The sequence below is a fragment of the Cetorhinus maximus genome, chromosome 19, assembly GCF_964194155.1.
Source record: "Cetorhinus maximus chromosome 19, sCetMax3.hap1.1, whole genome shotgun sequence".
NCBI lineage: Eukaryota > Metazoa > Chordata > Chondrichthyes > Lamniformes > Cetorhinidae > Cetorhinus > Cetorhinus maximus.
Genome location: NC_135897.1, coordinates 52,533,011 through 52,560,149, shown reverse-complemented (window position 1 = coordinate 52,560,149; position 27,139 = coordinate 52,533,011). Strand labels below are relative to the sequence as shown.

At 40.6% G+C, this 27,139-nt stretch overlaps 1 protein-coding gene across 2 annotated transcripts in view; it reads left to right on the top strand.

The window, feature by feature from the left end:
• Nucleotides 1-27,139, top strand: part of LOC144693800 (guanine nucleotide-binding protein subunit beta-4) — a 74,953-nt gene that overhangs the window by 24,362 nt on the left and 23,452 nt on the right. For both annotated transcript variants that reach the window (XM_078563849.1, XM_078563848.1), the window contains exon 2: nt 18,106-18,209. In XM_078563849.1, the coding sequence (XP_078419975.1) occupies nt 18,153-18,209 (57 nt within the window). In that variant the 5' untranslated portion in view covers nt 18,106-18,152. The remainder of the gene's footprint in view (nt 1-18,105; nt 18,210-27,139) is intronic.

Genomic DNA, 27,139 nt, shown 5'->3' with positions numbered 1-27,139 from the left:
GGAGAACAACCCCAGCTTCTCCAACCTAATCTTGTAAGCAAAATCCTTGGAACCATTTTGGTAAATCTCCTCTGAACCCCCTCAAGGTCTCTCCCATCCTTCCGAAAGTGGTGCCAGAACTGGATACAGTACTCTAGTTGTGGCCTAAGCAGAGCTTTATAAAGATTCAGCATAACTTCCCTGCTTTTGTACTTAATACTCTTATCTGTGAATCCCAAGATCCTATATACTTTGCTAACTGCTCTCAATATATACTGCCACCTGAACCCCAAGATCCTGTCCTGTGGCACATTTTAGAATTGTGCTGTTAAATCCATCATTGTTTGCCATACCTACAAATTTGGTATAATTGACAAACTTTGGAATTTTACTCTGTATTCCAATATCGAGTCATTTATTTAAAAAAAACAGTGGTCCTGGCACTGACCCTTGGGGAACACCACTGTATACCATTCTCCAATCTGGAAAAACAACCATTTACCATGCATGACTTGCTGTTTTCTGTCCTTAAGCCAATTTTTTAGTCATAGTTGACACCATTCCTCCTATTCCCATGAACCTCAGTTTTGATAAGCAGCCTTTTATATGGTACTTTGTCTATGACAACATCCATTGTGTTTGCTTCATCAACTTTCTCTGTTAGCTGTTTCCTGAAATCTGGAGAATTTAATGAGGCAACTGCAGGGCTACTATGGTGCGATTAAAGAAAGAAGTAACACTTGTGGTTTTATTCAGTGGCTCTAAATATTATTTGGAGAGATGTACATCTCTTAAAGTCTTGGGAAAACTGTTGACAGTTTAGTAGAATATGCATAGTCATTAAGCTTAGTTGGTAATTGAACATTTCAATATCTATTGAGCCTTAAATTTATATAGTGCCTTTAATAGATTAAAAATTGCCCAAGGTGTTTCACTGGAGCGTTATCATACTAAAATTTGGCATGGAGCCACATGACTGTAATGTTGGATGCATCTGCAGTTGAGAAATTTACTGTTGGAATGCATCATTTTTCCTCTTTTCCAGACAAGCCAGCAGGCAACACCAGAAGGGTTGGAAAATTGACATTCATAATTCTAAATTTCACTGGCTTTTCGAAGCATAAATCGCTAAACTGGCTATGTCAGAGTAGAAAATGAGCAAATTAAAATACAAAAGCAAAATACTGCTGGTGCTGGAAATCTGAAATAACAACAGAAAATGCTAGAAACACGCAGCAGGTCTAGCAGCATCTGTGGCGAGAGAAACCGAGTTAACATTTCAGGTTGATTACCTTACGAAGAATCTTCGTGTTGCTTCCAGAACATTCTAGTAAAGACACTAACAGTGGCAACTGAGGAGCAGCAGAGACGACGTGGGTTTCAGGTGGACTGGATTAATGTGGTTGAAAAGCCTCACCTACGTGGACAACTGCATTTGGACAAATTTGTGCTAAGTAATCCTGGTACGATTACTTAGTACAGTTTGCGATTCTATTGGATGTAATTTGGCATTGTGCATTATGAATCTGCCTTTGATTTAGAATCTTTCACTGGCAGCTTTATTTTTGGGCTAGTTGCTTAATTTTTTTTTCTTGTGCATGCCAAAAGAAAGCTAGTCCTCCCAAAATATCCAGGTTGTGTGTCCTCAGACTGCAAGGAGATGATTAATATAGTTCCAATCTGATGTCAGAATGTGTAGGTTGATTGACGGAATCATTAGGAATACAATAAAGGGGCATGTCAGGGACATCCAGCATGGCTTGGAAAATGTAGGTCTTATCGGACTGATTTGATTATATTTCGAACTCGCCAAGATACAGTGGATGAGCAAAATCCAATAAGGTACTGCATAAGTTGCTTTGCTCCAAGAATGAAGCTTTGGGTGTATGTTTGTAAATGTGGCCCATATCTATTAATGCCTTATTGCTGTGTCATGTGCAAAACTCAACATTAAGGAAAGGAAAAGTCTGGTATTGTGTTTCAAAATGTTGCCCAGGCTACAAAAGTCTGATGACTGGCATTATAATGGGTACCTATAAGAATGTCTGACTTTTTTGAAATTTAATATTGTAATAGTTTTAAATCAACTTTAAGTTCTACAATTCAGGCAAAACTTTATAATGGTTTAACTTCTACAGTTAAGCTCTTCCTAGGGCATCCCAGTGGTGATATAAGCATTCTATTTATATTGTTTTCACTAATTGCTGTTAGTGAGTGTCAAGTGTAGTAATGTAAGACAGTGTGATAGTTGTGATTACATTGAAGCATGATAGTACTTGCTTCTAGTTTTCTAATTGACACTGCGGAAGGCTGTTTTGAAAATCGAAAATCTGATGCAAATCAGCAGGTTGACATTCTTTGGCTTGTACAATAGTTTCATGAAGCCATTTTATACAGATCATGTTACTGTTGAGGTCAGAATAACCGGTGTAGCAAATTTTAAGGGTTTCACTACATTGGTTTAATTTTCTTTTACTGCTATGCAAGTCTGTAGTATTAAGGGAACTTGCATGAAGATGATGCATAATATAAATAAAGCTTAGAATTTGGCAGCCTTTATATTGCACGTACAGCCTGATTCAAGGCCCTAAGTCCTGCAGTATAGAAAGGTTATTGCACCCTGGTTACACTACATACAACCAATTGCAAAGAGGTGCGGTTTATAGCTTCCTGTTTTTATAATTGAACTGCAGTAAAGATACCTAGTTTCAAAACTTTTCCAGAGTGACATTGCAACAATCACCATTCAAGCTCAACAAGTCAGGTTGCACTCAATCCAGCTTCCTGTTTGTCCGAGGGAAACTAATTGATCATAGATCATTTATGAATTCTGATGGATAATGTTCTGGCTGGTTTCCACAATTTTTCACAACTTTTCTTACCCCTCAAAAAGAATAGATTTTGGAAACGTGTGTAGATTTAATCTTGGAAGCAGACATTGGGGTTGGTACCTAATATTGCATTTATCAAAAATAAATCTTTTGGAGTTTTGGCAATGTTTAATTTACTTTCCCCTTGCATCTGCCTCTATTGTACATAGAGGATGTTCAAAAATTCTAGGATATGATTTTACAGAACTGTCCTATTCAAAGCTATTTTTAGTGATAAATAAAATTGAAAAATGGCTTTGGCAGATTTTTGCATCCTTAACAATCCATAATCTAAAAATTCCTTTGTACAGCATTTTAGAGTAAGTATGGTACTGGCCTGGTCGTAAGTTCCAATCCCATAATGGCAAGTTGTGAAATTGAAATTAATTAATTATAGTATTTTATCTCTCGCACAACACAAAATATTATGTGTACAAACTAACTAGTTACCCTGGGGTTTAAGTGCCCCATTATCTTGTTGTCTGGTCAACTACCCAAAGTTATGTTAGAAGGCTAAGAGGAGATTTGACAGGGATGCTCAAGATCACGAGGGGGCTGGACAGAGTAGATACAGAGAAGCTCTTCCCACTCGTAAAAGGATCAAGAACAAGAGGGCACAGATTTAAAGTGACTTACAAAAGAAGCAAGTGTGACGTGAGAAAAAACTTCTTCATACAACGAGTGGTTCGGATCTGGAACACACTGCCTAGAAGTGTGGTGGAGGCAGGGTTCAGGGTTCAATCGAGGCATTCAAGAGGACATTAGGTGATTATTTGAATAGAAACAAAGTGTAAGGGTATGGGAAAAAGGCAGGGCAATGACACTAAGCCATAATGCTCATTTGTAGAGCCGGTGCAGACATGATGGGCCGAATGGCCTCCTCCTGTGCTGTTAAGATTCTGTGATTTGCTGTCCTGCCACTGACTGAAGGGTCTGAAGATGCTGCAACCCCACCACTGGCATTGTGATGTATTTACATACTCAGTATGCATTATGAATGTAGGCACAACTTAGTGGACATATGAAAAAATATGAGACTTTGACTTTGAAATGGGAACTAAATTTCTCTGGTCCAATTATTCCCTGCCCTTTAACCCTGCTTTACACGACTCTGCTTGGTCTCAGCCACCAAAAGGAAAATAGTAATTCTGAATTGATATATAATTCCTCTCCTCTCAGGACTAGCTTGTTTGGTACGTCCCAAAATCTCAAATTATGAATATAAAAGGTTATAAAAGTTCAGAGATGATTATAGTTTTTTTCCTAATTGGTACCTCAAAAGAGCATATATGCAATGATGTATAACCTATTTTATATATATATATATATATATATATGAGAGAAGATAAAGGTAAGATGCAACGGTACTTAAAACCAACCATGTAAATTGTGAAAAAAAGATTGGGAGAAAAGCAAATGTATGTTGTGTGTACATTTAATCTGGGTAGGAGTTTTGAAAAATATGTATTCTAATGATTTTTCAACCTTCTCCCCTAAAATATTTAATTTGGAGCCAGCATCTATCATGATACAATCTATTAATAGGTTACATTAGATTGAAGAAATAAATACTTTTTATTTGAACAGTAGCCACTTGGCACATGCCTCAGCTAATTTGTGCACAGCACTGTCCTATAAACAGTAAATGAGACAAATAACCAGGTAATCTTTTCTGGTGGTATCAGTTGAGGGCAGAATGCCAATCAAGACTTTGGGAGAGTACTTTCTGTCGCACCACTGAATCTTTTTACTTGACCCGCAAAAGCCTCAAAACCTCAATTTTTTTTTTGCCCTTGGTCTTTTTTTGCTGCATCCTATATTGATTCTTCCCAAATTGAGGCTCAGTGTAAAGCAAAAGCACACTTTCATAATCCAGCCAGAGCAGCAGTTGGGGCATCACAATTGGTATCAGTGACTCAGTGAAAATAATTGCTGCTCTTAACCCATGTACACTGACTCCACTTCCGTGTCTATTCTGAAGACTGGTTTGTCTATGATGGCCCCACATTCTTGTAGTCTGTTGACATTCATGTGTCGTGTTCAACCATGTCCATTGGTACTGGTATGCTTGGAAGTGCAACTCACAATCTGTCATTTCAGATGACAAAATTGGGGGAAGGGAATAAAACATACCACCCCAGAATGAAAAAATAGTATTTTTTAGGGTTAAATCAATTGAATGTTTAGATTCTTTGAGCAAAGATGGTAAATTTTGTCACAAAATAAGATATTGCTTGCATTAAATAGCACTTTATTAGATTATCCATTTTTCCCATTCTATATCTAGGTGAGTGAAAATTAAAAGTATTGCATCATTAACTGAGATGTGAGATTCTTATTTGGGCATGCCCAATTTTTGGGCATAAAGTGGGTGCTCTCAAATTGAAAGAGACCCATTCTGCTAGATTTCCACATACTTGCATCTATTCAGATTTTTCAATTGAGATTTTGGTGTAGGAATTGCCTGACACTTCGAACACAAGAAATAAGAGCAGGAGAATACCATACGGCCCATTGAACCTGCTCCACCATTCAACATGATTATGGCTGATCTTGAGCTTCAATTTCACGTTGCCACTTGCTCCTCATATCCCTTGATTCCCTGAGAGACCAAACATTTGTCTCTATCATCCTTAAATATATTCACTGATGGCACATGCACAACTTCTGGGGTAGAGAATTTCAAAGATTCACAACCCTTTGAGTGAAGAAATTTCTCCTCATCTCAGTCCTAAATGATTGGCACCTTATCCAAAGGCTGTGTTTGCATGTTCTAGATTCCTCAGCTAGTGGAAATAACTTCTCAGTATCTGACCTGTCAAGCCCCTTCAGAATCTTGTATGGTTCAATGAGATCACCGCTCATTCTTCTAAACTCCAGAGAACATGACCCAATTTACTCAGCCTCACAAGATAACCCTCTCATCCCAGGGACCAATCTAGTGAAACTTCACTGTACTGCCTCCAATGCAAATGTATCCTTCCTTAAATATGGGGACTAAAATTGCGCACACTATTCCAGGTGTGGTCTCACCAAAGCCCTGTACAGTTGTAGCAAGACTTTGGGTGGATACTTGTCAATAGGTCCTTATTCCTAAAAATTCTGTAATCTCGCATGGTTTCCTTTCCTACATGTGTAAACTAGGTATTGAGGATTCATAGCTGTTTCAAGTGTTTTAATTGTTACATTGCAAGATCATTGTTGAAGCTCTGTCTCCCGCACCGTATTGCTGTTCTGGTCCAGAAAGATGCACTGCAGCTTCATGGGTGTTAACTGTTTAAGATTTCTGATTGTGTGTGAGCTAGCGATAATTGTAACTACTAAACATGCTTCGTATAAAACATTATTGGAAAGCCGTGATGGTTCTTGTATCATGACTACTGAGTGAAAGTTATTGAACTGTTTCATGACTTTGTCCTTCTGCGCAGAGTGATGGAAGTGACATTGATGTCACTTTCTGTGCCCTGGGCAGTTATTGTCAGGTGAGAGAGGAACCTGCTACAGGTGTGCTAAAGAAAGCTTCCTCCAGAATGATTTCAGTGGTCTCCTGAGAACTTAGCTGTTCTCTTCTTTTCTACGTTCTCAAAAACATGTTTTTCAAAGCCCACAATTTGGCAATGATCCTTTAAGTGCTCTCCTCCTTCCTCCTTACCACGCAATCCATGGGTATTCCCCACAACTGAATTTTACACCTAAACTAGTGCTCCTGACTGGAAGCTTGGAATACCCATCTTGTAGTTGGACTTGTGTTTAATTGGAATATCTTGGTGATCTATTTCTCTAATTCCACATGGCGATTTCTTGATCCTGGACTTTTTAATGAACTTCAATCAACCAACCCGTTTTTGTATTACATTGAGGAAGACAGATAAACAGACCTGCATTTATAAAGTGTCTTTCACAAACTCAGGACATCCCAAAGCACTTTATAGCCAATAATATACTTTAGAAGTGCAGTCGCTGTTAGATGTAGATTATGCAGCTAATTTGTGCACAGCAAGCTCTCACAAATAGTGCTAACCATCTTATCTGTTTTACTGATGTTGATTGAGAGATAAATGTTGACCAGGACTCTGGGGATGACTACTCTGCTCTTCTTTGAAATAGTGGCCAGGGATCTTTTACGTCAGTTTGGGACTTGAACTGGTAATCTTTGGACTCAGGTGAGTGTGTCACCTAATGAGTTTATATAGCTGTTGCTGAGTTACCAAATCTTGCTCCCTTTTTCCTTCCTCCCAGAAACCAGTATTTAGTGTCAGTTTGGATTATTGCATGACCATTCCTTCAGTCCACTACAGATTTTGAGCTCCCAAAATGCAACAGCATATTCAAATTCTTGTATCAAGCAAGTAAATTGTTTTGTATGCAAAGGAATACAGTCCATCAAATTCACTGAATTTGCTTCCAATGTTTCTAGCAGTAAGCACTAACTAAAAGTGGATTTGCAATTTTGTGCATATAGGAATGATACTGAACTTAGCATGTGCAGATTAATTTTATTATTGAAGGGCCAGATGTAGTAAAACTGTGCAGAATGGTTCATTTGTTGTGTGGTGGGACTAGAGAAACTTCATGTCAGTATTTGATTTTGGTTTGGGCTTATTTGAACAATTGCCCTTTTTAAACTGTGTTGTGGAACTGAATGTGTATTTTGTTTCCTGTCAGTGGTACCTGTAAACCTCTGGGTCTTTTTAACCTAAGCCCATCCCTTTTTGGATCACGTTTTTGGGATGCACAGCATTTTGTAGCTTTAATGCATTTTTGACCTTTTTGAGAAATGCTGATGAAGGAAAGACCCTTCAGTATTCTTGTGTTTAACAACTTGAAATGTACATCCCTTTTTATTATAGCAAAAAGTTCCTTAAGGGGTTAACCGAGGATTATGCCTTTCATAAATGTGTTAAAATAATTGCATAGTTAAATGCTTGTTTAGAGTAAGACTTTCAGCAAGCAGTTTGCTTTAATGCTTCTGTTCTAGCTTCATAAAATATGATTGTGATTAGTAATTTACCTAGACATTACAGCACTGAACAGGCCCTTTGGCCCAACCAGTCTGGTTTGGTGTTTGTTCTTGTTGTGAGCAGTAGTCCTAATCTTGTGTGCTCACTCTGTTTCATATCTCTTTATCTGCCTTTCAACAATAACAACAACTTGCATTTATATAGTAAGATAAAGCAAAATGCTCTGGATGCTGGAGATCTGAAATAAAAATGGAAAGCGCTGGAAAAGCTCAGCAGGGCTGGCAGCATCTATGGAGAGAGAAACAGAGTGAACGTTCCGAGTCCAATATGACTTCTTCAGAATTGAATTTTGAAGAGTTATGGTGGATTCTACGTGAACTCTGTTTCTCTCTCCACTGGTGCTGCCAGACCAGCTGAGCTTTCCAAACCCATTCTGTTTTATTGCATTTATACAGCACCTTTTAAAGAAATAAAGTGCTTCACAGGAGCATTATCAGACAAAGTTTGACATTGAGCCATGTGACATATTAGGACAGGTGACCAAGGTCTTGGTCAAAGGGATAGGTTTTAAGGAGAAGTTTAAGGAGTGATTTCCAAGCTTAGGACCTAGGCTGCTGCTGCTGAAGGCACAGCCAACAATGTTACAATGATGCTCAAGAGGGCAGATTTGGAGGAGTGCTGAGATCTCAGGGCTGAAGCACTGGGGGAGGTTAGAAAAACATGATCTAACCTATTAAATGTTTGCATGGTCTCTGCTTCAGTCATCGAACTCCATATCCTCAACCCCCTCTTTTTTTTAAAAATCCTGTCATATGCTCTAAATCTCATGCATTTAAGGTTACAAGATTTAAGATCAAAAGGTGGTGGTGGGGGGTTGGGCAGGGGAGTAAGGTGTAAAGTAGTATAGAGTTGAGAATACACCCACCAGTTTTAGTGAGGTGAGTGAGTCCAAATGAGTGTAGAATATTCCTCAACTTAATGGGAGAGTGTGACAACAGATGAGTGTTTATCCCCAAGGCAGATCTGGCAAGCTTGGCAATTAAGTTATTTTGGCATTTGACTTACTCGGTAATTTTCAGTCAATGGCTTTTACATGTCAGCGACTGTTAAAGAGTGATGTCGAAGTAAATAGAGTAAGCATTGTGTTTAAGAATTTGATCATTTAGGATCATAGGATGAGCATTGTGCAAATGAAAGACTGAAGACAGTCCTCATGGTACTTGGTTGAAGATTCTGTCATCATTTTGTCATTAGTGAGCATCCAGAAAGGCACTGACATCACTGTATATGAAGTTCTGCAATCGGGTCACAGGCTGATTATTTATGTGAAAATTGATGTTTAATTGCTGGAACTAGAACCTGAAGGAGGCCATTGATTTGGTACCTGGGTGAGCTGGTGCAGTTGGCCATGTGTGCTCTGAAATGTTAACAGTTTAATCAAGCAGGTGGCTAATTAGGCAGGACTCTTTTTGCCATAAGTCCAATGTGCCAGATGGTGTCAAAAGTGACTGTTTGCTCATGGAAGGCAGCACAAGTCTTGTGGTTTTTCTGACAGCTTTTTTCAATGAAGATAGTTATACTGAGTATTTGGTCCCAAAGTACTGCAGCCACTGTAGAAACCAGCAGGACCTGAGCTCAGTGAAGCATTGACTACTGAACGTGTATACAGTACTGAGGATCAGTTGCTCAGGCATCTTGAGGCAAGCACTTGAAAGACTTGGTTGGTAGCTTGCCACTAACTGTGGGGCCCTGTTTGGCTTGAGTGTGTCAGTGATTTTTTCATGATATACTGCTGCTGGAATTCGATCTTTAAAGACCGCACGATTGAAGAAAAATAACAGCCAATTAAAGGCTTGTGGACCAAAGTTCTTCAAAAGCTCAGGATATATGTTGCATGTGGCTGCAGTACCAAGTTTCTTATTCTTCAACAGAATTGAGTTATGAAGTATGTGCGAAGGCTAGTAGAGGATATTGATTCATGCATCTTGACGAATATTGCCCCATTTATCATACTTTCTACTCTATTTTGCTGCAGTAAGTAACTGGCAATGGCATTTGTTGACCAAAATTGACCCAACCGTGCTGGTGGATGTTGAGCAGCACCTGGTTAACGGAAGAGGCTCCAGCTTTTGTGACTTCAAGTAAAGTTCACCTGGGGTTGACTGTTCACAATGTGCTCGATGAGCAGCATCAGATGTTTAAGCCTGCAATATCTATGTTGTGAGATTCCTTGTACAGTTTCAGTAGTGCAACACGGTCTTTGTTCAGGCACATTATGCTCAAAGGGTTCTGAATTTGAAACAAACAAAAATAGCTGGAATTTGAAGATAGGTTTAAAAAAACAATGCCACAAATGCTTCCTTGATTAGGATGTTGTGTTGTGGGATAAAAAGAAAGACTCTTATGTAAATTCAGTTCTTACAAGACCTCAAGGCATCCTAAAGTGCTTTATGGCCAATTAAGTACTTTAAGTGTTGTCACTGTCGTAATGTGGGAAACGTGGCAACCAATATGTGCATAGGCAAGTCCACAAATAATAACATGATAATAACCAGATAATCTATTTTGGTGATGTTGGTTGAAGGATAAATATTGAGCAGACAACAGGAAGCCCTCCTTTACCTCTCATTGTATCTTCTTGGTCTACCTGAGAGGTTGGATAAGTTTGGAAAGTCATTATGCATTGGCAACTGTTTGTGACCCAACAGATGTCAATGAAGTTGCCTTGATTTCCCATTTTGCTGAGCATTAGATGCCACATTGTTTAGGGTTGTGGATCAGGACAGTAGCATTACTACATGCCAGCTTTGCAACTGATCAGCATCTTTGTTGAAATGTGAGTAACCTCAATCTGTCTGATTTCTATCTCTAATTTTCTTCATAATCCTCTAGAAAGTAGGAGCTCTGGCCTCAAAATCCTTTTGTATACTTCACTGCTCTCCGTTACCTCCCTGATATTCAAATCTTCATAGCTACCTCCCCACTGATCTATATCAGATGTTAACTCCATCTGTAATCAGCTTGTAAGGTCCCCAAATAACACTACTGTTCATTCCAAACTTACAAAAACAAATACAGAAACCAAAACAGGAGGTAAGATACAGACTGGCGATAAAGGGAATGTAATCTGGTGAAATATGGCAATTGGTGCTCCCAAAGATTTGTACTGGGGCTTCAGCTTTTTCACCACATAAGCAATGACATGGATTAAGGAATAGAGTGTTGTATGCACATGTAGATGATAGTGAATTACCAGGCACAGTGAATTATGTAGATAGAAGCAGGATGTTACAGAGAGACACAGACTTGTTAAGTCGATAGGCAAACTTTGGCAGCTATTGTTCATTGTGGGGAAGGGTGAGGTCATCCAGTTTGAATACTGGATAAAGGTAAATCAGGATACTTTAATAGTGAGAAACAAAGATACTTGGGTAAGATGCGCAAATCACAAAAGTAGTTGATGGATAGAAAAAGTTATTGAAGAGGCTAATGGAATGTTGCCCTTTGTCTTGAGGCTGGAACACAAAGATGAGTTATTTTACTTCAGTTGTACAGAGCTTCAGTCGGACACCATCTGGTGTATTGTACTCAGTGTTGGTCACCGGACCTCAGGAAGGATATAATGGCCTTGCATTTATGCAGTGCCTTTCAGGACATTCAAACCTGGGATGTGAGTATTGCTGGCGAGGCCAGCATTTGTTGCACATCCCTGATTGCGCTTTAGAAGGTGGTGGTGAGTCATCTCCTTAAACAGATGAAGTACTTGTGAAGTGTACTTGCTTTTGTAAAGTAGGAAACATGGCGTCTAAAGCACATAGAAAAATCGCACCCCTCTATGTGATGACCATATAATATATTTTCCTGGTGGTGGTTGAAGGATAAATATTAGCCAAGGGAGAAACTCCCTTGCTCGGATTCGAAATAGCCATCAGATCTTTTATGCCCATCTAAGGACGCAAATAGGATGTTGGTTTAATGTTTCATCTGAAGGACTAGTACCTCTGAGACTGCACCATTCCTTCAGTATGCACTGAAGTATCAGCTTAGATTTAATGCTCAAGTCTCAGAAGTGCTACTTGAATCCATAGCCTTTTGATTCAGGTGTGAGTACTTCAGCTAACTTTAAGAAGGCGCAGTCCAGATTACCAGAATACTGGGGTTTAGATATTTAAACTATAAAGCCAGATTGTATAAACTTGGCTTGTTTGCTAAAGTATAGAAGCGTGGTTATCTGATTGAGGTGCATAAAGCTTTAAAACAATTTGATACAGTAGGTAAGGAGAAACTATTCCCATTGAATCCTGGTTCAATTGTATCTATCTAATTGTAGCAAGAGTATCACTTGCATTGGCTTCTCTTTCTACTCTGTTACTTTTGGTGTACCCCAACGATCAATGCTTGGTTCCCTCCTACTTCTCATCTGCATGCTGCCTCTTAGCAACATCAGCATTGTTTTCATGTATATGCAATGAGCCTCTCGACTCATCCACTGTTGCTAAATTATCAGACTGTTTATCTAACATCAGGTACTGGGTGAGCAGAAATTTCCTCCAATTAATTATCAGGCACATTAAAGCCAATTGTCTTCTGTCACCAATCTGTTCCTTCGTTACTGATTCCATCCCTCTCTCAGCAACAACCTGAGGCTAAATTAGACTGTTGCAACTTTGGTGTCATATTTGACCCTAAGATTAGCTTCCGACCACATAATTGCACCATTATTAAGACCGCCTATTTCCACTTTTGTAACTTCATCCCTGCCTCAGTTCATCTGCTTCTGAAACCATCATTCATGCCTTTGCCACCTCTAGACTTGATTATTCCAATGCACTGCTGACTGGATATTCACTTTCTACTCCTGCAAACTTGAGTTCATCCAAAGCTCTGCTGCCCATCTCCTTACTCAGACCAAGTTCAATTCACCCACCCATCATCCCTGTGCTTGCTAGTCATCATTGCCTCTTGGTCCAACAATGCCTCAAGTTTAAAATTTTCATGTTGATGTACGCAAGCATTTGGGGTGCAAATGAATATTGAGATCAGTTGCTTGACAATGTCTATTACTCACTTTTTAAATTACTAATCAAAAAATATAATTGACTACATCTGGATTCTGAATTAGTTATACAACAAGTTTTTGTTTGAAAGGGTGTCCTTGTTTAATGCTAGTCATTGGAACAGGCATTTCAGCTCTAATTGTGAATTGGAAGTATACTAATTATGTCTTTAAATGTAATAGTGAAGATCTCCTAAATCAAAATGTTCATTCCGTGTGTTCTGGTGGTTAAAAAACTTCAGAATTTGCAACATCTAACGGCCCAGGAATGAGCATTGGATTCAAATATCCATACTTTGTTGCAAATTTCTTGCAGCCAACTTAGAACATCAATTTTACTACAGTATATAAATCCTTAAAATGCTGTATTGAACCATCTTCTCATTGTTGAACTTCAGAAGACTACAGATGAAGAAATTCTGAAATACTACTGAATTGCCATTTTATAAAAAAAAATCACTTAGTTCCTGAAATTATCAGCTGCACTTATATAGTTATACTATAAGGCTATTCTAAGATGTGACGCAGCATGTATTGTGCGTGGACTACAGAATCTAGGAGATTGTGGATGGTGAAACTGTCCCAAGCAAACATGTCTGCAGGAGATGTCTTCATCTCCAATCTCTCTCCCTCAGAGTCATTGATCTGGAGTGTGATTTGGAGTAACTCTGACACATAAGGGAGGGAGGGAATTTCTGGACAGCTTTATCCAGAAGACAGTCACACTACAAAGGAAGACACTGATTCAGGAAAATGAGGATGTGACTTCCATGGAACTGGGTAGCGGAGATTTAGGGGAAATTTAGAAGGAGGCCCTGCAGACACTGGTACTGTCCAACAGATACGATATACTCACCACCTGTGAGGGTAAGGGGAAAGACTGGGGAGGACAGCCATACTGTAGACCAAGACACTGTGGCTCAGAAGGCTTCCTCAGTGGTGGTTGGAGGTGGAGGCATGAGAGCAGAAATAGATATGTTGTAGTAATGGGTGACTCAATGGATAGCCTCCTCTGCAGCCATGATTGAGACTCCCAAATGATGTGTTGCCTACTCGATGTTGAGATGAGAGATATCTCAGTGGTTAGAGAGGAACTTGGATAAGAAGGGCTAAGTCCAGTTGTTGTGTCCCATGTTGGAACAAATGACATTGGTAGAAACAGTGAGGAGGCTCTGCTGAAGGAATGTCAGGGGCCAAATTCTAAAAAGCAGCACCTTGAGGGTAATAATGTCTGGATTATTTCCCTAGCTACATGCAAATTGGCATAGGTGCAGATGGATCAGAAGAATTAATACGTGGCTAAAGGGCTGATGTGGGAATGAGGGGCTCATTTTCATGGGACACTGGTACCAGTTTTGGGATAGGAAGGAGCAGAACTGATGGGATGGGCTCCATCTGAACTGGGATGTGACCTGTGCCCTAGCAGTAAGGGTAAATGGGGAGGTGGCAAAGACTTTAAATTAGTGAGACGGGGGAGGGAGCTACACGAAATGTAAGCGGACTTAATAAAAACAAAATAGGGCAGGAGAACGCTGGAAATGATAAAATCAGGAAGGACAGCAATGACAAGGAAATAAATAGAATTATAGAACAGGAATCTAAAAAGAGAGTTAAACATAAAGTGAGAGGAAATCCTGTTAAAATTAGTTAAAACGTCTATTGAGCAGTGCAAACCATGTCTAATTAAATAGGGGAGCTGGAGGCAATCCATGCGTTAGAAGGAATTGGACATAAGAATTCCTGAGATGTAGCTACTGAAAAATCAGGACTGTGAATTAAACAATGCAGGGTATGACATATTTGGAAAAGGTAGAGATGGAAAAAAGGGGAGGTGGAGAAGCTGTACTTACTTGAGATAACAGTGGCAGTAGAAAAAGGGACATGGCTATCAGCAAGAAAAAATGGAATCCGTATGGGTAGAGATAAAAGATAAAGGATCAGCCACACTAAGGTGGAGTCTACAGACCACCTTATAGTGGAAGGGAGGTGGAGGAAGAAATATGCAGACAAATTACGAAATTGAATAATAGACATCAAGTTATAATCATGAGTATTTTCAACTACCTCAATATTAATTGGACAGAAAATGTAGGTTATGGGGACAAGGGAATGGAGTTCCTACAATGTGCACTGGACTGCTTTCTAACTCAAAATGTGAAAACAAGGCAAGATTCACTATTGATATTAGTAGTGGGGAATCAACCAGAGCAAAACAAGAGAAGTAAAAGTAGGGGAATATCATGGCAATAGTGACCTCAATATAATACACTTTAAGATGATAGCAAAGGACATAAGTATAACAAAATACAGAGTAATCGATTGGCGAAAAGCTGATTTTGAGGGGCTGAGAATATAACTTGGAAAAATATAATGAGAACAATATTGTAGAACAATAGATGTAGAACAACAATGGGAAACATTTAAAAACTATTCAACAAGAGTGCAGGAAAAATATACTCTGCTAAAAGGGAAGAACAAGCTAAACACAAGTGGGACTCCATGAATTAATAAAGACATAGGGAACAATTGCAGGTTAGGAAAAATAGATACATTAGGTGCATAGAGAGCAGGGGAGTGCATGACGAGAGAATATGAAGAGATTAGGAGAGAAGTAGAAAAAGAACACAATTAGGAAGACAGAAGAACTGTGAAATTAAATTATCAAGGAATGTGAAGCAAAATAGGGAAATATTTTATAGGCACATCAATTAAAAATAGGAAGGCTGAAATGGGATTAGGACCATTAAGGAAACAACAAATGGTGGAAATATTACTTTGCTTTGGTATTTTTCTTCATTCTTTTCATAGGATGCAGGCATTGCTGGCAAGGCTAGCATTTGTTGCCCATCCCTAATTACCCTGAACTGAGTGACTTGCTGGGCCATTTCAGAGAGCAGTTAAGAGTCAACCACAATGCTGTGGATTTGGAGTCACTTGTAGACCAACCAGGTAAGGATGGCAGATTTCCTTCCCTAAAGGGATATTAGTGAACCAGATGGATTTTTTTTTCAACAATTGAAGTTTCATGGCACCACTACTGACACTACATTTCAAGTCCAGATTTAGTAGTTGATCACATTTAAATTTCACCAGCTCCTGTGGTGGGATTTGAAACCATGACCTCAAGGGCACTAGCCTGGCCTTTTGAATACTAATTCAGTGACATTACCATTATGCCACCATCTCTCCATTTACCAGGTAGACTTAACATTGAACTGAAGAGTAATGAGATAAGTGCATTTAAAATAATAAAAATGGAATGTGTCGAATAAACTAATCAAACTCAAAGGATAAAGCCCTTGATCCAGATAGATGGCACCCATGCATTTTAAAAGAATCTAGGGAAGAAATAGCAGAGATAGTACTACACATATTTAATGATTCGTTAGAAAAAGGTGTAGTGCCAGAGGATTGGCAGGATAGCTAACTTAATTCCTAAATTTAAGAAGTGGTTTATAGCATGCCCAGGGAATTATAGACCAGTCAGCTTAACACCATTGATAGGAAAAATAATGGAATCCATACTAAAGCAGAGAATAGAAAAACATCTAGAAACAAATATAATAATTAATAGTCAGCATGGATTTTGAAAGGGAAAACCTTGCTTGACCAAATTTGTTAAATTTTTTGAGAAGGTAAGGGTGTAGACAATGGAAATGCAGTAGATGTAATTTATCTGGATTTTCAAAAGGCCTGTGTTAAGGTGCACTGTAATAGACAAATGAATAAGGTAGAGAATGTGGAGTTTGGAGACAAATAGCAAAATGGATTGCTAACAGGCTTCAAGACAGGAAGTGGAGAGTGGGAGTAAAGGGTAGCTATTCAGAGTGACTAAAGGTGGGAAGTGGTGTTCCACAAGGATCAGTGCTGGGACCACTTCACAATTTACATGAAGGATTTGGACTTTGGAATCAACACAATTTTTAAATTTGCAGATGATAGCAAATTGGGAGCATAGTCAATATTGAGGAGGATTGCAACAAATAACAGGAGGATATTAAGCTTACAGAATGGGAAAATACTTGGCAAATGAAGTTCAACATAGATAAATGTGAGGTAGTACATTTTGATAGAAAGGATAGGGAGGTCATTTATTACTTGGAATATGTGAATTTAGGTGGAGTAGAGGAACAAAGGGATCTCGGACTACAAATACACAATCACTAAAAGTTGTGCCACAGGTTAGTAAGACCATTAAAAAAAGCAAACAAAGTTCTAAACTTTACTTCTGGAGGGATAGAATTGACAAGTAAGGAAGTTTTTCAAAAGCTATATCCAACCTTCGTTAGATGACCCTTAGAGTATTGTGTGTTTCTGGCCGCCTTATTATAAAAAAGAATATAGTGGCACTGGAGATGGTGCAGAGAATATTTGCAAGAATTATACCAGAAATGTGTGGGTATACATATCAGGAAAGAATGAACAGGTTGTGTGTCTCTCCTCATGGTAAAAAAGGGCTGAGGAGTGAGCTAATAAAGACCTTTTAAAATTATAAAAATATGAAATTTGATAGAATGGCTACAGAATGGTTCAACTTGTGGAAGAGCATAAGGAAAGGATGTCAATATAAGACAGTCATTAAGAAATCAAATAGGGAACTCAGAAGAAACTTCTTTACCCAAAGAGTGGTGAGAATGTGGGACTCATTACCGCAGGGAGTGGTTGAAACAAATAGCATGGATGCATTTAAGGGGAAACTAGACAAACATATGAGGGAGAAAGGAACCTATGGTTACGTTGTAGATTTTGATGAGGAAAGATGAGAGTGGTCTTGAATGGAACATAAAGACCGGCATGGGATGGTTGGGCCATATGACCATTTCTGTCCTGTATATCGTAAGTAATCCAATGTGTTTGTAGGATATGTTTCGTACAATAATGTGCTTTTCTTAAGGACTTTGATGTACTGTATTGTTGGTACTGTAAGGATAGTTGTAATTTTCATCAACTTGGTGCTTGTCAGTGGCGCAAAAAAGTGAATTCCTTAGCACTTTGATTTCTGATTTGAAGATGAAGCTATATTGAAAATCTATATTTTTTTAAAATGTAGTTGTGATGAGAAGCAGCCTTTCTACTGTGGGGTGAGGAGTGAACCTTCATAAGTGTTAACCTGTTTGTTCTAACAATATCCTCAGAAGCATTATTGCATTGTAATAAACCATAGTGTGCAGAATGTAACCCTTTTTGTGATAGCTGAATGAATTTGAATAGTGCTGACTAAAGTTGTTTTGCATTATAGATCTCTTTCGTGATAGTGTGTGGACATCTTGATATCAAGCCAGGACAATGAGTGAACTGGAACAGTTGCGGCAAGAAGCAGAACAATTGCGGAATCAAATTAGGGTAAGATTCTACATCGACTTTGTATTCTTAAATTCAATTAAGGACATAAGAAGTAATAGCAGAGGAGGCCATACGGCCTCTCAAGCCTGCTCCACCATTCAATAAGACCATAGCTGTTTTGATTTTGGCCTTAACTCCACATTTCTGCCTGCCCTCTTAACCCTCGACTCTTGTCTCAATGAAAAATCTGTCCAACTAAGCCTTAAATATATTTAATGACCCAACCTTCACTGCTCACTGGGGAAGAGCGGTCCAAACACTAACAACCCTCTGAGAGGGAGACCCCTTAATTTTGATATTGTGTCCCCCTAGTTCTAGATTCACCTCATGAGGGGAAACATCCTCTCAGCATTTATCCTGTCAAGGCCCCTCAGAATCTTTCATGTTTCAATAAGCTCACCTCTCCTAAACTCCAATGAGTATGGGCCCAACCTGCTCAACTTTTCCTCATATGACAAATCCCTTCATGCTAAGAGTCAGCCTAGTGATCCTTCTCTGAACTGCCTTCAATGCAGGTATGTCCCTCCCTCAGAAAGGTGACCAAAACTCTACACAGTACTCCAGCTGTGGTTTCAACAAATCACTGTCCAGCTGTAGCAAGACTTCACTACTTTTATACTCTGTGCCCCTACAATAAAGGCCAATGTTCCATTTGCCTTCCTGATTATTTGCTGTAGCTGATTGCTGACTTTTTGTGATCCATGTAAAAGGACAGCCAGGTCCATCTGTACCACAGCATTCTGCAGTCTCTCTTCAATACCATAAATAACATTCTGCTTTTCTATTCTTCTTGCCAAAGTGGACAGCCTCACATTTTCACACATTATGCTCTATCGGCCAATTTTTTGTCTGCTCACTTACCCTACCTATATCCTTTTGCAGACTCTTTGCATCCTCCTCACAGCTTGCTTTCCTACCTATCTTGTATTGTCTGCAAATTTGGCTACAATATTCTCGGTCCCTTCATCCAAGTCATTAATATAGATTGTAAATAGTTGAGGCCCTAGCATTGATCTGTGGGACACTCCGCTGCTTACAATTTGCCAATCTAAAAATGACCCATTTATCCTGACTGTTTGCTGTTAACTAGCCAGTCCTCTATCCATGCGAATATATCACACCCAACACTATAAGCTCTTATCTTATGTAGTAACCTTTATGTGGCACCTTATTGAATGCCTTTTGGAAATCCAAATACACTACATCTACTGGTTAACCTTTATTCACTCTGCTTGTTACTTACAGAAGAAATGAACCTAAGTTAAAATGTCACTTGTGACTGAAGAAAGATCAAAGTCCCATTATTTATTATTATAGTTTGTTAAATTTGAAGTTACATGATGTTTCTGAATGAAATTGTGTGTCTGTTCATGAGTATAATTTAGTGTTCCAAATTCCTTGAAGAACTAAACTTCTATCACACCCAATATCCCTTGCCCTCAAAAGTTTAATTTTTTTTAAAAAACACATGATTTTCAATCCTTCCACTCCAATTTTATTTCTGTGTCTTCCCTTAAGACTGCCACTCATATTGAGATATAATTCCATAGACAGCAACCAAGGGTACCTAACCATGGTTGCTGCTTTGGAAATCCTCTGAACTGAGCCCAACCCTCTGCTGGTGCAGCATCATTTATTTAAACTTCCAGTGAAGGTTGCTGATGAGATGCAGGATTCTTGGCATATCATGATCTAGGGCACCCACCCGTAAGAACAGTGGGAATCTTGCTGCCATTCTGGCTGAGATTAGCTAATTTAATTTGGTTGAATGGAAAGTGATTTATTTTAATTAAGATTAACAGACCTGTGTAAATGCTGTTAAAGTTATGTTGATGTGACAGGTCAAGTTAAGATTTTGGTTGGTGGTGTCCTTTAAAATGTTGTAAATGGAGGTCTTGATTCTGCTTTTGAAGCTGGGGGGACATCTGGACCTTTTGTAGGCGATGGTCATCACTTGATATTTATAAGATATGATTGTTACCTGCTGTTTGTCAGCCTAGATCCTGCTGGTATTGGTTGCTTCATTAACAGTAAAGCAAGCCACCTGTCTAGAGTCAACAGTTGTGAAATAGGCCTTACAGCTATCTGTCTATGTCTGAATTACATGGAAACTCACTCGGCCTGCTCCCAAGTCCCAATATTGGTGCCTTGGTGTTGTCTTTCTTGGTTGTGATGAGAGCATACAACATCACTTGATCACCAAAAAACAATTTTCTCATCAATTTCAAAATTTAAAATGTTCAGAAACAGTTCATACTTGCCTAATTAATGGCTAAACATTTGACTTAAACTGATTCAAATTATAACCAGTTGTGTTGGTTTCAATGTCCTGGCACCACTATGTCTGTAGCCCCACAAGTATCTGCCCATGTTTGCTGAGATGAAATGATTATATGCCTAGAGATGATATGCCCATGTTCGCTGCCTGTTTCTTATTGATGTGCTGCCCATCGGTGACACTATTTTAAAAAAAAATCAGGTTCCACATGTATGTTGACATCTAACTCTGCCTCTCCTGACCTTTCCACTACTTCTGGGTTAATTCTGCATTTGCTTTTCTTTTAGTGGAATATAACCATTGAATGAGATGTTATCAGAAGTAATCTGCAATTGACTTGAATTAAGTACCGGGAAAAGTGAACCGATGCCTGCCACAAACTCCACTAAATGGTCACTGACTTGATCCCCGTCCCTGATGACTGTATCTGGCTCAGCACGACTGTTGGCCACCTCAGCATTCTATTTGCCCCTGAATTCTTGCCCCATATTTCCTCTATCTTGAAGACTGCCTTCTTCATCTCTGTAATATTGTCTAGTCTATCCCCATCAGCCCATATGCTGAAACCCTCACCCATTATTTCGTTACTTCTAGACTCAATTATTCCAGGCTCTCCTGGCTGACCTCCCATCTTCCAAACTGTGATAAACTTGAACTATTGCAAAACTCTTTCCGTTTCCTAACTCATCACCCATGTGCTCACTGACGTACATTGGCACCCACTTCATCCACACCTCAAATATAAAATCATTGTATTTTAAATCCCTCATGGTCTCTCTTTCCTTTTCTCTTTTTCCTGCATGCCTGCCTTCCTCCGTCAGTGCTCTTTGTTCATTTTGGGTAACAGTTACTGCCAGCACTTTGAACCTGCAGCCATCTATTTCTGGGTTACTTCTGATCATGCCTCATCAGCTGCTTATCTTCCACTAAAAGAAAAGCAAATGCAGAATTGACTGAAAGTATTTGCAGAAAGCAAGAAAATTAAACATACGGGAATATGATTGACAAAGAAACAAAAATTAGACAATAGAATTGAGATTTGTTTTTAAAAAAATTTCAGCAAAGGGATTAATGTAAAAATGAATGAAGTAACCAAAATTTCGATTACAGATTGCATTAAGCCTATCATGATAGAAAGCAACAATTTTTCGACTGCACAAACATGTAAATTAAGTTTAGGCAGGTTTCTTAAATCTTGCAACTTAACTGTTTATCAAAAGCACTGCTTTTTATGTTGAAACAACGGTTGTAACATTCTACAAATAGTATAAAATAAAAACAAAATGCTGGAAAAACTCAGCAGGCTGGCAGCATCTGTGCAGAGAGAAACAGAGTTAATGTTTTGAGTCTGTATGACTCTTCTGAGCTAAAGAGAAGTAGAACTGTGATGGATTTTTACTAAAAAGGTGGTGGAGCAAGATAGGAAGTCAGGGATAGGTGGGAGCTAAGGAGATATTGACAAACATGTCATGGATACAAGACAAAGGGAGTGTTAACAGCAGTGGTAAAGACTAAAGGAGGTGCTGGTAGTAGCATAAAGGTAAGAGCAGAATGTGTTAACAGCAGAACAAGGATCAGTGTTCTGTGAAAGCACAACATTGAAACCAGTGACAGCTGGCCCTGTGGAGGGGAGGGTGTTTGGGAAAAGGATAGAAAAATGAATCAATAATTTTTATTTTTAATTTTTATTTAAAATTAATAAAAACAATTGGATTAAAAAAGGCAGTAAAGATGGAGGAGAGATCTCATGGTCTGAAGTTGTTGAACTTAAAGTCCAGAAGGCTGTAAAGTGCCTAATTGGAAGATGAGGTACTGTTCCTCCAGTTTGTGTTGGGTTTCAGTAGAACATTGCAGCAGGCTAAGGATGGACATGTGGGCATGAGAGCAGGATGGTGTGTTGAAATGGCAAGCGACAGGAAGGTCTGGGTCATGCTTGCGGACTGAGTGAAGGTATTGTGCAAAGTGGTCGCCCAATCTGCATTTGGTCTCCCCAGTGTAGAGGAGACTGCTTTGGGAGCAATGAATACAGTAGGCCAAATTGAACAAGGCGCAAGTGAAGCATTGCTCCATTTAAAAGGAGTGCTTGGGGCCTTTGACAGTGATGAGGGAGAAAGTAAAGGGGCAGGTGTTGCACCTTCTGCAATTGCATTGGAAGGTGTCGTGTGAAGAGGATGAGGAGTTAGGGGTGATGGAGGAGTGGAGCATGGTGTCACAGAGGGAATGGTCCCGACAGAATGCTAATAGGGGGGCTGTTGGGGGGAAATAGTATACTTATTATACCTTCATATTGGAGGGGTGAAAAACAATGAATGCATGAAAGCTTGAAGGGGAATAAGAGGAGTGAAGGTACTTTATTTATCCTTTAGTTGCATAGCCCTCATCTACATTTTTAAAAATTCATTCATGGGATGTGGGCTTTGCTGGCTGGGCCAGTATTTGTTGCCCATCCCTAGTTGCCCTTGAGAAGGTGGCGGTGAGCTGCCTTCTTGAACTGCTGCGGTCCATGTGGTGTGGGTACACCCCCAGTGCTGTTAGGGAGTTCCAGGATTTTGACCTAGCAACAGTGAAGGAATGGCAATACATTTTCAAATCAGGATGATGAGTGACTTGGAGGGAAACTTCTACGTGGTGGTGTTCCCATCTATCTGCTGCCCTTGTCCTTCTAGAGGGTAGTGGTCGTGGGTTTGGGAGGTGCTGTCGAAAGAGCCTTGGTGAATTCCTGCAGTACATCTTGTAGATGGTACACACTGCTGCTACTGTGCGTTGGTGGTGGAGGGAGTGAATATTTGTGAATGTGGTGCCAGTAAAGCAGGCTGCTTTGTCTTGGATGGTGTCAAGCTTCTTCAGTGTTGTGGGAGCTGCACTCATCCAGGCAAGTGGGGAGTATTCTATCACACTCCTGATTTGTGCCTTGTAGATGGTGGACAGGCTTTGGAGAGTCAGGAGGTGGGTTACTCGTCGTACTATTCCTAGTCTCTGACCTGCTCTTGTAGCCACAGTATTTATTTGGCTAGTCCAGTTCCGTTTCTGGTCAATGGTAACCCCCAGGATGTTGATAATGGGGGATTCAGTGATGGTAATGTCATTGGGGGGATGCGATGGCGTAGTGGTATTGTTGCTGGACTAGTGATCCAGAGATGCTCTGGGGACCTGGGTTCGAATCCCGCCACAGCAGATGGTGGAATTTGAATTCAATAAAAATCTGAAATTAAAAGTCTAATGATGACCACGAAACCGTTGTCGATTGTTGTAAAAGCCCATCTGGTTCACTAGTGTCCTTTAGGGAAGGAAATATGTGGGGCTTATGGTCTGGCCTACATGTGACTCCAGACTCTCAGCAATGTGGTTGACTCTTAAATGCCTTCTGAAATTCATCAAGTCCCTCAGTTGTAACAAACCGCTACAAAGTCACAAAAAAGGAATGAAACCAGATGGACCACCTGGCATCGACCTAGGCACCAGAAACGGCAACAGCAACCTCAGCCCTATCAACCCTGCAGAGTCCTCCTTACTAACATCTGGGGGCTAGTGCCAAAATTAGGAGAGCTGTCTCACGGGCTAGTCATCCTCGTGGAATCATACCTTATAGATAATGTTCCAGACACCACCGTCACCATCCGCAGAGGTGGCGGCACAGTGGTATACAATTGGGAGGGAGTTGCCCTGGGAGTCCTCAACATCGACTCCGGACCCCATGAAATCTCATGGCATCAAACATGGGCAAGAAAACCATCTGCTGATTACCACGTTCCGCCCTCCCTCAGCTGATGAATCAGTGCTCCTCCATATTGAACACCACTTGGAGGAAGCACTGAGGGTGGCAAGGGTGCAGATTGTCCTCTCGGTGGGAGGCTTCAATGGCCACCACCAAGAATGGCTCGATAGCACAACTACTGACCAAGCTGTCCTGCTACACTGGGCCTGCGGCAGGTCGTGAGGGAACCTACAAGAGGGAAAAACGTACTTGACTTCATCCTCGCCAACCTGCTTGCTGCAGATGCATCTGTCCATGTTTCGGTAGGAATGACCACCGCACAATCATTGTGGAGATGAAGTCCCAGCTTCATGTTGCGGATACCCTCCATCGTGTTGTGTGGCACTACCACCGTGCTAAATGGGATAGGTTTCCTAGCAACTCAAGACTGGGCATCCATGAGGTGCTGTGGGCCATCAGCAGCAGCAGCAGAATTGTACTCAAACACAATCTGTAACCTCATGGTCCGGCATATCCCCCACTCTACCATTACCATCAAGCCAGGGGATCAACCCTGGTTCAATGAAGAGTGCAGGTGGGCATGCCAGGAGCAGCACCAGGCATACCTAAAAATGAGGTGTCAACCTGGTGAAGCTATAACACAGGACTACCTGTGTGCCAAACAGCATAAACAGCAAGTGATAGACAGGGCTAAGTAATCCCACAACCAATAGATCAGATCTAAGCACTGCAGTCCTGCCACATCCAGTCGTGAATGGTGGTGGACAATTAGCAACTCACTGGAGGAGGAGGCTCCACAAATATCCCCATCCTCAATGATGGAGGAGCCCAACACATCAGTGCAAAAGATAAGGCAGAAGCATTTGCTACAATCTTCAGCCAGAAGTGCCGAGTGGATGATCCATCTCGGCCTCCTCTAGAGGTCCCCAGCATCACAGATGCCAGTCTTCAGCCAATTCGAGCCACTCCACGTGATATCAAGCAACAGCTGAAAGCACTAGATACTACAAAGGCTATGGGCCCTGACAATATTCCGGCAGTAATACTGAAGACTTGTGCTCCAGAATTTGCCAAGCTGTTCCAGAACAGCTACAACACTGGCACCTACCCGGCTATGTGGAAAATTGCCCAGGTATGCCCTGTACACAAAAAGCAGCACTAATCCAACCCGGCCAATTACGGCCCCAACAGTCTACCCTCGAGCATCAATAAATTAATGGGAGGGGTGATCAGCAGTGCTATCAAGCGACACTTGCTTAGCAATAACCTGCTCACTCGTGCCCACTTTGGGTTCCACCAGGGCCACTCAGCTCCTGACCTCATTACAGCCTTGGTTTAAACGTGGACAAAACAGCTGGACTCCTGAAGTGAGGTGAGAGTGACTGCCCTTGCCATCAAGGCAGCATTTGACAGTGTGTGGCATCAAGGAGCCCAAGCAAAACTAGAGTCAGTGGGAATCGGGGGGGAAAGCTCTCTGCTGATTGGAGTCATACCTAGCACAAAGGAAGATAGTTGTGGTTGTTGAAGGTCAATCACCTCAGTTTCAGGATATCACTGCAGAACTTCCTCAGGGTAGTGTCCTCAGCCCAACCATCTTCAGCTGCTTCATCAATGACCTTCCTTCCATCATAAGGTCAGAAGTGGGGATGTTCGCTGATGATTGCACATTGTTCACCATTCGTGACTCCTCAGATACTGAAGCAGTCCATGTCCAAAGGCAGCAAGACTTGGACAATATCCAGGCTTGGGCTGACAATTGGCAAGTAACATTCGCACTACACAAGTGTCAGGCAATGACCATCTCCAACAAGAGAGAATCTAACCATCGCCCCTTGTTCAATGGCATTACCATCACTGATGGTAATTGATCATTCTCAATGCCACTGTTGTCCTACCATCCAAGTTCTGCATGGGGTTGGAATTGGGGCAGCAGGTTTGTCCCTACCAATACAGCTTTTGGATTCTTCTATTCTGCTTCCATCTCTCTGCTCTATCGGTGTGATCTTTTTGGTTTCTCTCTCTCTTCTCCTCCTTACCATCAGAGGTTCTCTAAGCCTAGAAGTCCTTTCTTCTAATTAACTTCCTCCTCTTTGCCCCACTCCTACACCTCCCCACACACCCCATTCCTTTAGTCCTTTGGTTTCCTGCATAATGCAGCTCCACAATTCCTATCTTCTGTTGCTGCCATGATTTTGAATATCGCTGCTTGCTCTGGCGGGAGCTCTTGATCTTGTAAGAGATTCGGCCACACAGTGTTGTGGCATTTAAAAGGAGACCAACAATAGGAAGTAGGAGGCCCGGAGTGACATCAGAGACAGCAGCAGACTTGCACTGATTTTTGACCACAGGCATGCAGTCTATGACAATTAAACCTTGACTGTCAGTTTTTTAAAAATTATTCTTTCACGGGATGTGGCTGTTGTTGGCTAGACCAGCATTTATTGCCCATCCCTAATTGCCCTTGGGAAGGCGGTGATAAGCCACCTTTTTGAATTGCTGCGGTCCATGTTGTGTAGGTACACCCACAGTGCTATTGGGGAGGGAGTCACAAGATATTGACCCAGCAGCAGTGAACGAATGGCGGTATAGTTCCAAGTCAGGATAGCGTGTGGCTTGGAGGGAAACAAGCAGGTGGTGTTCCCATGCGCCTGCTGCCCTTGTCTTTCTAGGTGGTAGAGGTTGTGGGTTTGGAAGGTGCTGTTGAATGTATGAATTATCTAATCCAGGAAGGTTATTTTATTAGTATGGTGTTATCACTATTAAGGTGTTAAGAGGAACTTGTTTGAGGCAGTAATGTCAAGGTATCTCTCATATTTTGAACAAGTGATGCGAACAGGAGGGGGGTGTTTAAAAAAAGAGGTAATGCAAGGTAAAACACCTGGAAAACATGCACAAGAGAAGACCCAAGATGGCATGGATGGATATCAGAATGTGGAC